General features: G+C 49.6%; 1 protein-coding gene across 1 annotated transcript in view; it reads left to right on the forward strand.

The window, feature by feature from the left end:
- Nucleotides 1–14492, forward strand: part of col13a1 (collagen, type XIII, alpha 1) — a gene marked incomplete at its 3' end in the record, with an annotated part of 95262 nt that overhangs the window by 17527 nt on the left and 63243 nt on the right. The window contains exon 3 of the mRNA XM_084460910.1: nucleotides 13829–13836. Within this exon, the coding sequence (XP_084317036.1) occupies nucleotides 13829–13836 (8 nt within the window). The remainder of the gene's footprint in view (nucleotides 1–13828; nucleotides 13837–14492) is intronic.

Below are 14492 nucleotides of genomic sequence, written 5' to 3' on the forward strand. Positions count from 1 at the left end.
ACTCCAGTTCCCAGTATGCATTGTGAGTTATGCAGCAGTAGCCACATGCCAGCCCACACACACAGCTGCTTAGCTTTGTTAGCTTAGCATAAGGCCATGCGCTATTTGTACTGTACAATCACATTCTGAACCGTTTCATTAAAATGCACATTCATACCAAGTTAATATAATATCTATAGCATGTCCGTTACCCAACTGTAAACACTGTATGATCTAGGCTAGATAATGATAGGTAGCATTGTCATGCCTGACAGTCTGCTCAAATATCACAAGATATCTAGATATACTGTACATCCATTAAAGCATAGCATCTACAGTATACCCATCCCTCTTGCTCTCTGTAAAGCACATTGCGTTGCCTCTGTGTGTGAAACGCGCCGTACAAAAAAAGTTTGATTGGATTTAATTACGGCTGTCAAATATTTTCACCGTTTTCCTTTTCCAGATTTGTACAATTCGGGTTTGTTCCTCCCCTAATCAAACTCAACCTATCAACACGCAGGATCTGTGATGTTAATGCCAACGAATCTGCGGTTCTAATTAGCCTAGCAGGCTTCACTAATCAGCGTAACAGGCGATATCCATTTGGGGGACTCTTTTAATGCCAGAGTCGGTGAGTAGTGGACGCTGGCTGCGTGCCAGAGCTCAACACAACACACATGTAAAAGCATTGAGCTGCTCATTTATTTCAGCAATGTGACCAAAAAGTCTGCTCTCTCTCTCTCTCTCTCTCTCTCTCTCTCTCTGTCTCTCTCTCTCTCCTCTCTGTCTCTCCCTCCCTCTCTCTCTCTCCTCGCTCTCTCCCTCTCTCTCTATCTCTCTCTCTCTGTCTTTCCCTCTCTCTCTCCTCTCTGTCTCTCTCTCTCTCCCTCTCTCTCGCTCTCTCTCTCTCGTTTCTCTCTCCTCTGTCTCTCTCTCTCTCTCGTTTCTCTCTCCTCTCTGTCTCTCTTCCTCCTCTCTCTCTCTCTCTCTCCCTCTCTCTCTCTCTCTCTCTCTCTCTCTCTCTACCTCTCTCTCTCTCTCCCTCTCTCTCTCTCTCTCTCTCTCTGTCTCTCTCCCTCCCCTCTCTCTCTCCCCTCTCTCTCTCCCTCTCTCTCTCTCTCTCCTCTCTCTCCCTCTCTCTCCCTCTCTCTCTCTCTCTCCTCTCTCTCTCTCTCTCTCTCTCTCTCTCTCTCTCCCTCTCTCTCCCTCTCTCTCTCTCTCCTCTCTCTCTCTCTCTCTCTCTCTCTCTCTCTCTCCCTCTCTCTCTCTCTCTCTCTCTCTCTCTCAGCTTCTGTTTTAATAAGTTGTAGCACGGCAAGATACCCCCTAGTAACCCAATATGAAGAGGCATCAGCTCTTAAATCTAACATCACACCTCATTTTGATCTTGGCAGCAAAGCGTGGATAGGAGTCGAAGTGGAGACTCAGGCTCCTAGCCGGTGGTCCTGGGGGAACTCGGACATCTGGGATATTTCACATGAACGTTGTGACAGCGTTGGGTACAGGCACTCGTCTAACTCGGGCCCTGGGAGATGATGGAACACTTGGGAACTTGAGGAAAGCCAACAAGCTTGTTTTGGTTATTCCAAGGCCGAGGGGGATTAGGAAGGTGACCGACGGCCGTGTAAAAGTCAAGCTGCGCTTCGATTTTTCAGAAAACGATGATGTATGTCAGCGGCGCGCGCGGCAAATTATGTAAAGGATAAACGTCGTGAGCTGGGAAACTTTAAGCGGGAAATCCGTGTTGCTCACTGTTGAGCTATTTCTTCAAAGTGTATCAAAATCCATAATGTAAACAATATACCGTAGTAAGTATATAAACCACTAATTTGCAGACATTAATAAATATATCATTTATGGACGTTGGCTAAATTTTACACAGGACATCACGGCTACCTGTCGATGTGACTTATATGACCGTATTTCTCCTTGTTTGTTTTCATACGGCCTGTTTCTAGAAGGGTCTATCGTTGGTTCATTCGTCAGATTCTGAAAACAATAACACGCGCCTAGATCGTGTCCCCCGGCGGCGCCGTTGGCGGACATGCGTGGTCGTTAGGTTTGAGAGGACGACGAACATAAAACACTCCAAAGACTCTTTATTCCCAGCCCGTTGTAAAGTTGTTTTAACCCTAAGCCGTGGTACCATTCGTCTTGGATAAATAATGTGTTTGTGAGTCAAGAGGTGGTGGTTTTTCCCTCCGGTGACGCCCTCTTGACTCTGGGTAGCGTGTGGGTCAAGGGGTGGATGACTGACCCGAGCTACGGGCGGCAGACCTGCTGTCTCGGCCTCGTCGGCTGGACGCAGAGCCAGAGCTATTATTAGCAGCTGCACTCGATAGTCAATTGAAATACTTGCTAATTACTGTATACAGCCCCAAGTCTAAACACCTAAGTTTAAAGGCTTTATGGATCTGTTATAAATCATCCACAAGGCCCTCATAGACGCTGGGCCAATCATCTGCTGTTGTTGGCACGTATTTGCATATAAGGGAAGCCGCTATAATCCTGTTTATTATTATTGTTATTACTGTTATTATCAGCCGGTCAAAGTTACCGATCATTTTCGGACCGACAAAGCCCAGTTTCATAAATGCGTACGTTGTAACGACTTTTCCCCGAGCGTCTGAATGTTTTACAGCCAGATGTCCTTTTCACAGAGCCAGAATGGGAGTACATCCCACTAGGTCTGAATTGTTATCCATTGAGATTGAGTTAGATTAATAAAAACATTTAATCACAGAATTTACTTTTTTCTTCCCCTTATGGCATTGATAACCCAGCACAGATTCATGAATCATCAAAAGCACATTCAAGGGCTACATTTGACAAAAAAACGAAATCGCAAACCATGCGATTAACCAAATGGCGTTCTTTAATCGTTTGACAGCCCTACTTTGGACACGTGAGCTCCCTGGTGACCTCTTCAGGGGACCAGGCTTGTTCTCATTCTGGTGTGGCCCGTGGGAAGCTTATATTTGGGAGAGGAGGCATAGCGAATAATCCGGCAGTAATGCCGAAATTCGACATTAGACAATCAAGAGAGCCCCTTACTGTACAGTACATACTTTCCCTATCATCTGTCATAGGCGTGTTTGTTCCCTTCATTTGCTGCTAAGCATTGTGCTCTGTTGGTCCAGTTGCCAAGTACCACGCAGATCGCAGCCTTCCTCTGGCACTGACCCCCTCTCGCCCCCCCGGCCCGCGCAGACAAATGGCAACCCCACCCTATAGATTTTTGGGATCGGTTCCAAACCCCCACAGGATATGTCCGAATAACTCCTGATGGTTTTAAAGCGCACGCAAGGGCGAAAGGGAGCAGCCCCCCCACACGGCTCGGGGGGCCGAGTCTGGCTGGTGACAGACAGCGCAGGAAGTGTGCAGTGGGATGCCGTTGGTTTTCATGACAGAGGCCCTGTGTACCTTTTTTTCAGGGTTATTAAACCTTCAGAAGCTAGCGTACAGTTTTGTGGTCTTCTTGGGTTTCGGGGGGGAGCATCCTCAATTCCTCGCAAGGGCGTTGCGGAGGCTTTTTCCGGGAGGTTCTTCTGGTGAAAGAGATCTCCAGCGGCTCGGGAGACGAAGAGTTTTCCGTCTGTCTCCTGACCCCACCCCGTTCTCCGGTCAGCTGTGGCCTGATCTCTCGACCATCTGCTGGACCTGGCAGGTGTTCATACCGTTTTTCAACTTTTATCCCGGATTTATTGGCACGAGATAAGCCGAACATCTGACCGGTAGCGGCGTTTAAGTTGGACGTTGGGAGATCAGCTGACCGCCGACCTCTGCGCCTCTATTGTCTTTCCCGTCAGTTCAACGACAAAAAAAGTCCTCTTCTGGTTTTCTCTTCCTCTGCTCCTCTGTGTCCTGTTAATTCATGGCCCACGGTCCAACGAGAGCTCAGCACTCACAAAGGCACAACCATGTCAACCTCAATGAAAGCTCACGGCCTCTGAATGCAAACCTGCTATTAAGTCAATGAAAGAGGAGACGGGGTGAAACCTCATTAAAAGACCTCAGTCTGTTCAAGGCCTGACTGTGCATTTTCCAATGATTAGGTGAACGAGAAGGTCGGAGACAGAGAACCTGGCTTCCTGAAGCACCACGCTTCAAGATACTTTCTTAATGATAGAGTTTGTGTTCGTCTTCAGCGCTTTGGGTCAAGGGAAGGGATGGGAACACAAACATGATTGTCTTTGATACACAAGAACTTCCTAACTAGAAAAAGGTTCGCTTAGCAAGTGCCTTCGAATAGGAACAACTTGGAACGTATTCACGTTTTTTAATTGGGAACTCAGATCCCAGTGGAGCCATCCGATGCTCGTCGTCCCACGTCTGCGATTTCGAGGGAAACGTGGCGGCATGAAAGCAAAGTGAAGATTTAGGCAACCGTGAAATGACCCGACTTTAATGTATGGACTAGGAAGTCTAGAGTGGGGCTGTTGAACACTTTAATGTATGCCGTTTCCCCTCCCAGGAGCAATTTGGGAAAATAATGGTTAAGACAGCTTAATAGTGGATTTTTGGCACAAACACAATACAGGTCTTTGTAATGATCTGCTGTAAGAAGCAAGGTATAATTATTTAATTGCAGGCTTATCCGTATGGTCCTCTGGGGTCCAAAAGGTTGTTGAGCAGCATATTCAAGTCTCTCTCTACCAAGGCATTTGGGGTAATGCTGTAGGTCAACCCATTCTGCTTCTCGAAGACTTTTTTGGGGAGGTGAGAAGGGAAAAATGGTACAGTAGGAACTCAATGGAGAGTTGAGATGTTGCCATGTGGTGCTGTGCACACTGTAGCATAGCATGAACGAAGGTTGCCATGGTCCATTCAATACTTGTACACTTGTTATATTGGGGTCTCTTTAAATAAAACAGTTTTTTATTATTCTTTATGTTCAATTATCAGATGTGTTGCCGTTTATTAGCAACAGTTCAGATGGAAAATTCCATGAATATTCACAAACTTCCCAAAATTCCCAACTGAAATGTATAGGAATTACTGTAACAGGAATACATTATGTTACCCAGTTAATGTCCATGAGTTCCCATAGAGTTCCCTTAATTCTAATTAATTTCTTATTAATTTTAATAGAAGTTTGTGAATATTCCCGAATTTTGCAACCGTACTTCAGACGACCGATGTGTAAAAACTAGGAACCTGGTTAGTTAGCCGGGGATAAGAACTATCCAGAACATTTATGGTTGACACCACGCAGCGTCTAACTCCTAAAGCTCACTGGCTCGTAACTCTCCCCCTCGGTAGCAAACGCAGCCAACGCACCATGAACCTGCTTATACAAGATAAATTACACAATAAAAAGTTATTGATGTTTGAGTTGCCTTCAAGTACACTATATATTGTTTTTGCTGGACTGCCCGACTGCTTCTCTGTCATAGCGAGCATCTTTTCACCAGGATCGGCTCCTTCCTCTCTTTTTAACGTTGACGTTTCCTCAGAGCGGGACATCAGCGGAGCACGAACCAATAAAACCTCTGTACATCTTTTAAAACTGGGACTCGTGTTTAAGAAGGCAACAAACCTCAAGGGGCCCCTTGTGAAGGGGGTCGACCGTGGGCCCTGTCGGCCCCGTCAGCTCCGAGTGCGCCGGCCCACTCGACCCTGTCAGCTCCGGAGCGCGCCGGCCCACTCGACCCCGTCAGCTGCGCGGGGCTCCGGGGTCGTCTCCGCGCCGGGCGGACCGCCGTCGTCTCGGGCTCCCCCTCCGGAAGCCGTCAACCGCTCGGGACGCGGCGTCTGGTTGGCCTGGACCCGGACCCGCGGGCCGAGAGGGAGCAAAGCGGGGGGGGAGGGCCCGGTGTGATGAACTGTTAGTTTATCCAGACATGATATTTTAGCAGGAATGCCGGGAACCCAATAGCACCGCGGCTAACGGTTATTAGCTTCCCAGCGGACGTGAGGACTTACTGCACCTTTTTTCCTTTTTTTTCAAAGGAGTCAACTAATCTCCTTCACCTTCTGGAAACGATGGCATATCCATATTTTTTATTTGGAAAGGGAGCAGGGTTTTGCGAGGAGGTTATATATAACAGTTGTGAAAAGGCATGAAATTATTTTTCCAGATTTCAATAAGAGGTGGAGGGTGTTTTTTTTCAAGTTCAGAAAGTTCAGTCCGTTCAAAAAAACAGAAATCACCAGATCCAGTCCACGCCCCCGAGTAAACCCCCCACTGTTTGCACAACTGCAGCAGAAAAATCCTCGAAGTGTGAAACTTTTGTTTCGTAAAATTAACTGTTATGAAAAGTTACGCTTGACCCGCTCAGAGCGAGTTATGCTGCTATTGATCTTCCGAGCCTTTCTCATCCCACGTGGCTTCTCATTCATCACCAGAGCGATGCTTACGGTGTCAAAGCTTCAAAGCGTGTCTCATTTTTATCCGGGCGTCCCCCCCCCCCCCCCCCCCTCCCACAGCGGTCTGTTCAGATCCGTCTCCAGGCCTGTCTCTCCCCTGAGGCCTCCCGCTGTCCACGGAGAGACAGGGGTGTCCTCTGCTGGTCCTACCGCTCCACTTCACACTACTTCCTGTATTTACAAGCCGACCATTCCTGCATGGTAGCGGCGTTCTTATTCTGAACGGCATAGCGCCTCTGCTAAAAGGCTGCAGGAGACATTGGCAACAGGCCGTTCAACATCCTGGTCTTCTCAAAGCAGCCGTTGTGGCTACCGTGGTGGTCTCTCCTTGGTGACACCCCACAGGACAATACTGTGGTGGTATCTCCTTAGTGACACCCCACAGGACAATACCGTGGCGGTCTCTCCTTAGTGACACCCCACAGGACAATACTGTGGTGGTATCTCCTTAGTGACACCCCACAGGACAATACCGTGGTGGTCTCTCCTTAGTGACACCCCACAGGACAATACTGGGGTGGTATCTCCTTAGTGACACCCCACAGGACAATACTGTGGTGGTCTCTCTTTAGTGACACCCCACAGGACAATACTGGGGTGGTATCTCTTTAGTGACACCCCATAGGACAATACTGTGGCCGTCTCTCCGTAGTGACACCCCACAGGACAATACTGTTGTTGTCTCTCCTTAGTGACACCCCACAGGACGATAATGTGGTGGTCTCTCCTTAGTGACACCCCACAGGACGATCCCACGGACGGTACAGTAACTTGATTTGCATAAATAATGCAATTCCTACTTTTCTGGCTCATACGACTGTACATACCGGACCTCCGGCGAGGGTCCATCTTCCGGCCAGCTTGTGAGAGTCTGCCCGCTGCTGCCCGTACGGTGGCCTGAGAGGATCATCCGCGGAGGCCACCGCCGCGTGTTCGCAAGGGCAAACGAGAGGAGCGGGGCAGCAGAGAGACGGGGGGGGGGAGGGGGGGGCAGGAAGGGGTATTTTCGTCCGCGGTATTCCAGAGTTATTCCTGTCTGGATCCGCGTCCCGGGGACGGGGATGGTCTGGAGATGGCAGCCCACCTGCCCACAATCCTCCGGGGCTTCAGCAATGCCCCCGACGACACGGAAGGTCATGTGAATTTAGCATCGAGGGACACAATTGACTTTCTGGCTCGTCGAGCGATTACGGAAGTCAAAGGGGTGGCACTGAATATTGTTTGAGTTTGATCAACTTATTGTATTTTATTGTATTGTATTATATTGCACTGTACTTTAGATTGCTATTCTTGCACTTTGCCTTCAGCACTAGATGATGCTCTTAGTCACTTGTTTTAGAGGGAAGATGCACTTGTGAGTTCTGGCAAGTAGTAGTACATTGGCTTTTCCTACGTTAAATGCAATTATTGTTAGTCGCTTTGGATAAAAGCGTCTGCTAAATGACTGTAATGTAATGTAATCAACGATTTGCATGATCCTGCAGTGGTAGAGTACTGTACGTACATACAGGCGGCCATGTTGAAATGACCGTGTAGGAAAACAGATCGTTGGTCATCAGTTGCAAAGATAGAGATGAGAGATAGAGATATCCTGAAACTAGTGTCAAACTCTGACTGTGAAACATTTAAAATAGTCAACGTTGTAACTTAAGCAGAGGCCGTGTTGAGTAATGAAACCGGACTAAGCATTGAACAGACAGTGTTGAGTAACTGCCTGCCTTCTGAACCATTAGAAACGGTGTTGAGTAACTGAACCATTAGAAACAGCGTTGAGTAACTGAACCATTGGAAACAGTGTTGAGTAACCGAACCATTAGAAACAGTGTTGAGTAACTGAACCTTTAGAAACAGTGTTGAGTAACTGAACCATTAGAAACAGTGTTGAGTAACTGAACCTTTAGAAACGGTGTTGAGTAACTGAACCATTAGAAACAGTGTTGAGTAACTGAACCTTTAGAAACAGTGTTGAGTAACTGAACCATTGGAAACGGTGTTGAGTAACTGAACCATTAGAAACGGTGTTGAGTAACTGAACCAATAGAAACGGTGTTGAGTAACTGAACCATTAGAAACAGTGTTGAGTAACTGAACCATTGGAAACGGTGTTGAGTAACTGAACCATTAGAAACGGTGTTGAGTAACTGAACCAATAGAAACGGTGTTGAGTAACTGAACCATTAGAAACAGTGTTGAGTAACTGAACCAATAGAAACGGTGTTGAGTAACTGAACCATTAGAAACAGTGTTGAGTAACTGAACCTTTAGAAACAGTGTTGAGTAACTGAACCATTAGAAACGGTGTTGAGTAACTGAACCATGAGAAACGGTGTTGAGTAACTGAACCATTAGAAACAGTGTTGAGTAACTGACCCATGAGAAACAGTGTTGAGTAACTGAACCATTAGAAACGGTGTTGAGTAACTGAACCATTGGAAACAGTGTTGAGTAACTGAACCATTAGAAACGGTGTTGAGTAACTGAACCATTGGAAACAGTGTTGAGTAACTGAACCATTAGAAACGGTGTTGAGTAACTGAACCATGAGAAACAGTGTTGAGTAACTGAACCTTTAGAAACGGTGTTGAGTAACTGAACCTTTAGAAACGGTGTTGAGTAACTGACCCATTAGAAACAGTGTTGAGTAACTGAACCATTGGAAACATTGTTGAGTAACTGAACCATTAGAAGCAGTGTTGAGTAACTGAACCATTAGAAACGGTGTTGAGTAACTGAACCATTAGAAGCGGTGTTGAGTAACTGCCTGCGTGCTGAACCATAAGAAGCGGTGTTGAGTAGCCGGCCGCCCCGCCCGGCTATTCTAAGCGTTGAGGAGCCGAGCGCTTGCGTGCGTGTAACAGTAGACGTTCATTTCCGCCCCAACGCTAGGCTGGCCCTTATGTAAGCAGCGACAACAGGTGTCAGCGATACACAGCCCAGCTGAGGAGAGACACACTACATGGCTCGCATGATATCAATGCAACAACTTCCTTTTTGTGTGTGTGTGTGTGTGTGTGTGTGTGTTGCTGATATCACCATTAGCCACTAGCGTGTAAGGCTTTGGCGTCGGTGGCGCTCCACGCCGGGCGCCATGACACGGTTCTATATTTGAAGCCTCGCCAATGTCTCTCAATGTGCCTCTGGAAAGACCGTTGTTGGACGCCGCGCCCTTGCGCCCGGTCTCGCCAACAGGAAGCGACAGCCCGGCCCAGAATGCAGCAGGAATCCCGCTCCGTGCCAACGGAGAGGGGGGCGGGGGGGGTCAGCCATCGCTCACGTCGCCAAGAATTATTGAAACGCCCCAAAAACGCTTGCTCCGCCCACTAGGGGCGAACACTGGCGCCGGGGTGGACAGGCGTGTCTCACAGAGAGCGCTGACCGTTCCCTTTTTTTTTTGGCGGCGTGACCTCACCGGGCTCTGCGCTGTTTAACAGGCTGGACCAACGCCTGTCCAGAATGTTCCACGCCTCAAACGCTCACCAACAACAAAGCCTGCTACGAACGCTAACAAGCTAGCATCATTTGGCAGGTTTAGAGGAATTAACTTTTCCTCTGACTGTAAGCAACTAACGACTAACTAATTAGTAACTATTAGTAACTATTAGTCACTCAAATAAACTGTTAGCTACTTGCTATCTCCTTGTAGGCGATGGCTGTACACAAACACCACATTACTTTCATTGGAGTCCACGAGAAAAGAGAAGGACAAGCACATGTATACTATATACATAGTATGCATACTACATACTACCGCGTGTCTGAAGATGGCGTCTCGCTTAACGACGACCGATAAACAATGAAATAAGGAGAATAACAAAAGTGATGTGAATGGTGTGTGTGCGTGTGCGAGTGTGTGTGAGTGTGTGTGAGTGTGTGTGTGTGAGGGGGGGGGGGGGGGGGGGGGGGGGGGGAGGAAGGACTCTAAACCTGCCAAATCCCACTGACCTCTGACCTATGACCAGGCCTGTGTGGAGCCTGAGTGCTGCTTCGGGCTGGTTTGGGCCGGGTCTGCATGGCGTGATGTGGTGGGTCGTGGGCGTGGCGTTAGGGCGTGGCGCCTTGACTAACTCCTGGTCGTTTCTCAACCAGGGCCTCGGCGGTCGAGGGGAAAGAGAGGCCTCAAGGGGGATCCAGGTATGTCTGCTGTACTGTACCTGCGCCAGAACCCGTAGAACCCCTAGAACCCATAGAACCCGTAGAACCCATCGCAGCCGGCGATACGGGCGGCTCTCACGTTTAAAGCCACGTTCTCGTCAACGAGAAAGCCCACTGACCAGAGAGCCCACTGACCAGAGAGTCCACTGACCAGAGAACCCACTGACCAGAGAACCCACTGACCAGAGAGCCCACTGACCAGAGAGCCCACTGACCAGAGAACCCACTGACCAGAGAACCCACTGACCAGAGAGCCCACTGACCAGAGAGTCCACTGACCAGAGAACCCACTGACCAGAGAGCCCACTGACCAGATAGTCCACTGACCAGAGAGTCCACTGACCAGAGAGCCCACTAAGTATGAGTGATGATCTCTAAACACAATATTTTCAGTCTGGCTCGGCGCCATGGAGCGAAAGGTTGAAACCCGTCGGTCAGGAACGCGGTGGCCCGCCCTCTCTGGCCCCGACCACACAGCTCCGCGTCTCTCCCAGCTCCGCCCCCCCCCCCCACGCTCGCTCGGATGCCCGCTCTGCGGTCAAACACAACCTGCCTACTCAGCAGAAACCCCGAAAAAAGCCTCCTCGGATTACCAGCCGAACGCGGCCGCGAAAAAAACCCGACAGGAAAGGAAGGAGTGACGCGTGACCCCGGCGAAGCTCCGTGACCCCTGACCGCATCCTCTCGTTCTCCTGGATGTTGTTCCTCATGTCAGAAGCGGCGTCCCTCTAAGGGGGCGGGCCAGACGCTCCGCACTTCCTCCCCTCAGGTTTGCGGGTAAAAAAAACGGGGGGGCCGCCTCTCGGGTCCCGCCTCTTAATCTGGGACAGTTTTGGGGGGATATTAAGTGCGGTTTATATTAAGTACGGTTTATGGCAGAGCTCTTAACTTCTTCCCTCATCTCCTCCACGTCTGGGGGGCTTGAAACGCCCCCCCCCTCCCTCCGTTTCTGGCTTCACAGAATAGGTTTCTTGTTCAGCTCCGTGCAATTTAACTGAAAAATGATTGTGTGCGTACCTCCATTTTTTTCTTGTCTTGCCCTCTTTAGTCCAAAGCGTTTGGACAGGCCTTCTCTCATGCCCCCTAGCCCTGCTGCTGGATTTGATTTAAAATAGGAACATGTCGGACAAATGATCGGACTGCGGTTTTCTTAACTAATACAGTCCAAACTAGGGCCAGACACAATGTCCAGAAGAGATGTTTGTGATTTAGCGGTTTCAGGAAGTGATTTGTCCTCGGCGATTATCTTTGCTGTAAAGGGATTGATGTTATAATATGTCTTGGGTTGGCAGTGATTGGTTGCGTCTGGTGACTGAGGTCTGACTGGTAGTGAGTGGGTAGAGTAGTGATCTTGTGTGGAGTGTACCTGTGTCTTGTACCTGAGTCTTGTACCCGAGTCTTGTACCTGAGGCTTGTACCTGAGTCTTGTACCTGAGTCTTGTACCTGAGTCTTGTACCTGAGTCTTGTACCTGAGTCTTGAACCTGAGTATTGTACCTGAGTCTTGTACCTGAGTCGTGTACCTGAGTCTTGTACCTGAGTCTTATACCTGAATCTTGTACCTGAGTCTTATACCTGAGGCTTGTACCTGAGTCTTATACCTGAGGCTTGTACCTGAGTCTTGTACCTGAGTCTTGTACCCGAGTTTAAGGTTTATGTTACCCGTTATTTTGATGCACTTTCTTTTTATGAAACCTCTGGTAACAAATCAATGCTCAAACACACACACACACACAAACACACACACACACACACACACACGCACAAAAAATTGAATGTATTCTATAAATCCTTAGTCTTCTGGCTGCAGCTCACGGCGTCTCAGTCAGAGGTAATTGAAGATGTCATGGAAATGTTTGCGGGTGATTCGGCCTCTCCGTGGTCGCTCCGTGCTGCTGCGTGCGGACCGGGCACGCCGGGGGGGGGGGGGGGGGGGCGTTCATCAGGAGCGGCGCCGGTCTGGCGCTCATCACCGGCTCAGGCTACCAGCTACGGGCGGTGTTGTGTCATTACGCCGTCTCTTTGGCACAAGCGTGCGTCTCGGCTCTCGTCAGTCCAGGGATCGGTAGGACGACGGTTTCCAGCCCTGGCAGGGTCGGGGGAAGTGTCTCGTGTCCAGGGCAGGGGGGGAAGTGTCTCGTGTCCACGGCTGGGGAAGTGTCTCATGTCCAGGGCTGAGGGAAGTGTCTCATGTCCAGGGCTGAGGGAAGTGTCTCGTGTCCAGGGCTGAGGGAAGTGTCTCATGTCCAGGGCTGAGGGAAGTGTCTCGTGTCCAGGGGCCGAGGGGAAGTTTCTCGTGTCCAGGGTCGGGGGAAGTGTCTCGTGTCCAGGGCTGAGTGAAGTGTCTCATGTCCAGGGCCGAGGGAAGTGTCTCGTGTCCAGGGTCGGGGGAAGTGTCTCGTGTCCAGGGCTGAGTGAAGTGTCTCGTGTCCAGGGGTCGGGGGAAGTGTCTCGTGTCCAGGGTCGGGGGAAGTGTCTCGTGTCCAGGGTTGGGGGGGAAGTGTCTCGTGTCCAGGGCCGAGGGAAGTGTCCAGGGTCGGGGGGAGTGTCTCGTGTCCAGGGTCGGGGGAAATGTCTCGTGTCCAGGGCTGAGGGGGAGTGTCTCGTGTCCAGGGTCGGGGGAAATGTCTCGTGTCCAGGGCTGAGGGAAGTGTCTCGTGTCCAGGGCCGGGGGAAGTGTCTTGTGTCCAGGGTCGGGGGGAAGTGTCTCGTGTCCAGGGCTGAGGGAAGTGTCTCGTGTCCAGGGCTGGGGGACATGTCTCGTGTCCAGGGCTGAGGGGACGTGTCTCGTGTCCAGGGGCCGGGGGGGAAGTGTCTCAAGTCTTAGGGCGTGGAATGGTCGTCTCCCAGGAGGTTCGAGGCTTTAGCTCTTCAGACAGATGATCTACGACATCCACAAGCTCCCGAAATGAATATCCGGACTCATGCGCCAAAAGTGTGACGCGCTTCTGAAAACATAACCTGGCTCTATCGGTCTGAATGACCGCTAGTGAATCTTAGCTTAGCGTAGGCTGAGACAGAAAGGCATTTATGAGTCCAGTGACCATGGAATGTGATCTTGGATGTTAAAAAAGGTCCTTGTCTTCTCCCTGAATAGCCTGTGGTGTGCCAGGCCGTTCTCAGAGCGGGGTCAGACAGACACCCCTGACCTCGTCCACTCACCACGCTGGATTTCACTCATAATGTGTCCAATGAATCAGCTTTACTAGAATAGCAACGTGATCTATCGTCCAACCCCATAAGCCGGTGTGTGTCACGGTCATGTCAACGTTCGGTGTTTCGATATATCAACCTGTGACCGTGTTTCTTCTTCTCTTTTCTTGCAGGACCTCCAGTAAGTAGCTGCCGTGCCTGGGGTGTCCGGAGTGGGGTAACGTGACTGTGTTTTTGTTGTTTTGTTGTTTTGCTGTGTTTTGTTGTTTTGCTGTGTTTTGTTGTTTTGCTGTGTTTTGTTGTTTTGCTGTGTTTTGTTGTTTTGCTGTGTTTTGTTGTTTTGGTGTGCTTGTGCATTGGGGGCGTACCGTTACTTACTGTACATACATTAAGAGTTTGGGCGTCCGGTCAGATGCCTGTTTTGAGAGCAACTCCCATTTTACCTGGAGGTGAAGTGTGGCGTCTGACACCTCGTATCGTGATCAGCACACACTGCATTTCACTCTCGTACGTACGGACAAGTAGTCGATTTACAATTACATCGCATCAAACTCATTAATTAGTCCTTAAACAATAATGACGACACTTTCAAAGTGTTAGAAGATGCTTTGAGTCTTCGCACTGTGAATGCAGCATTTGTGCAGATGTGGGGACGTAACGAGCGCGTTAGCCAAAACTCCCTCCCTGGAAAATGTGAAGTACGAGGCGGATTTTCCACACAGAACGGCGCCGTCCGGCCTTGAGTTGACGAGTGAAAACCCCTGACTCTTAGATCACCAGGATGGCCGCTCGTGTCCTCCCGTGTCCAGTGAGGGACAGCCTGTCCCCTCTCGGTCC

Source organism: Borostomias antarcticus, assembly GCF_949987555.1.
Source record: "Borostomias antarcticus genome assembly, chromosome: 34".
Lineage (NCBI taxonomy): Eukaryota > Metazoa > Chordata > Actinopteri > Stomiiformes > Stomiidae > Borostomias > Borostomias antarcticus.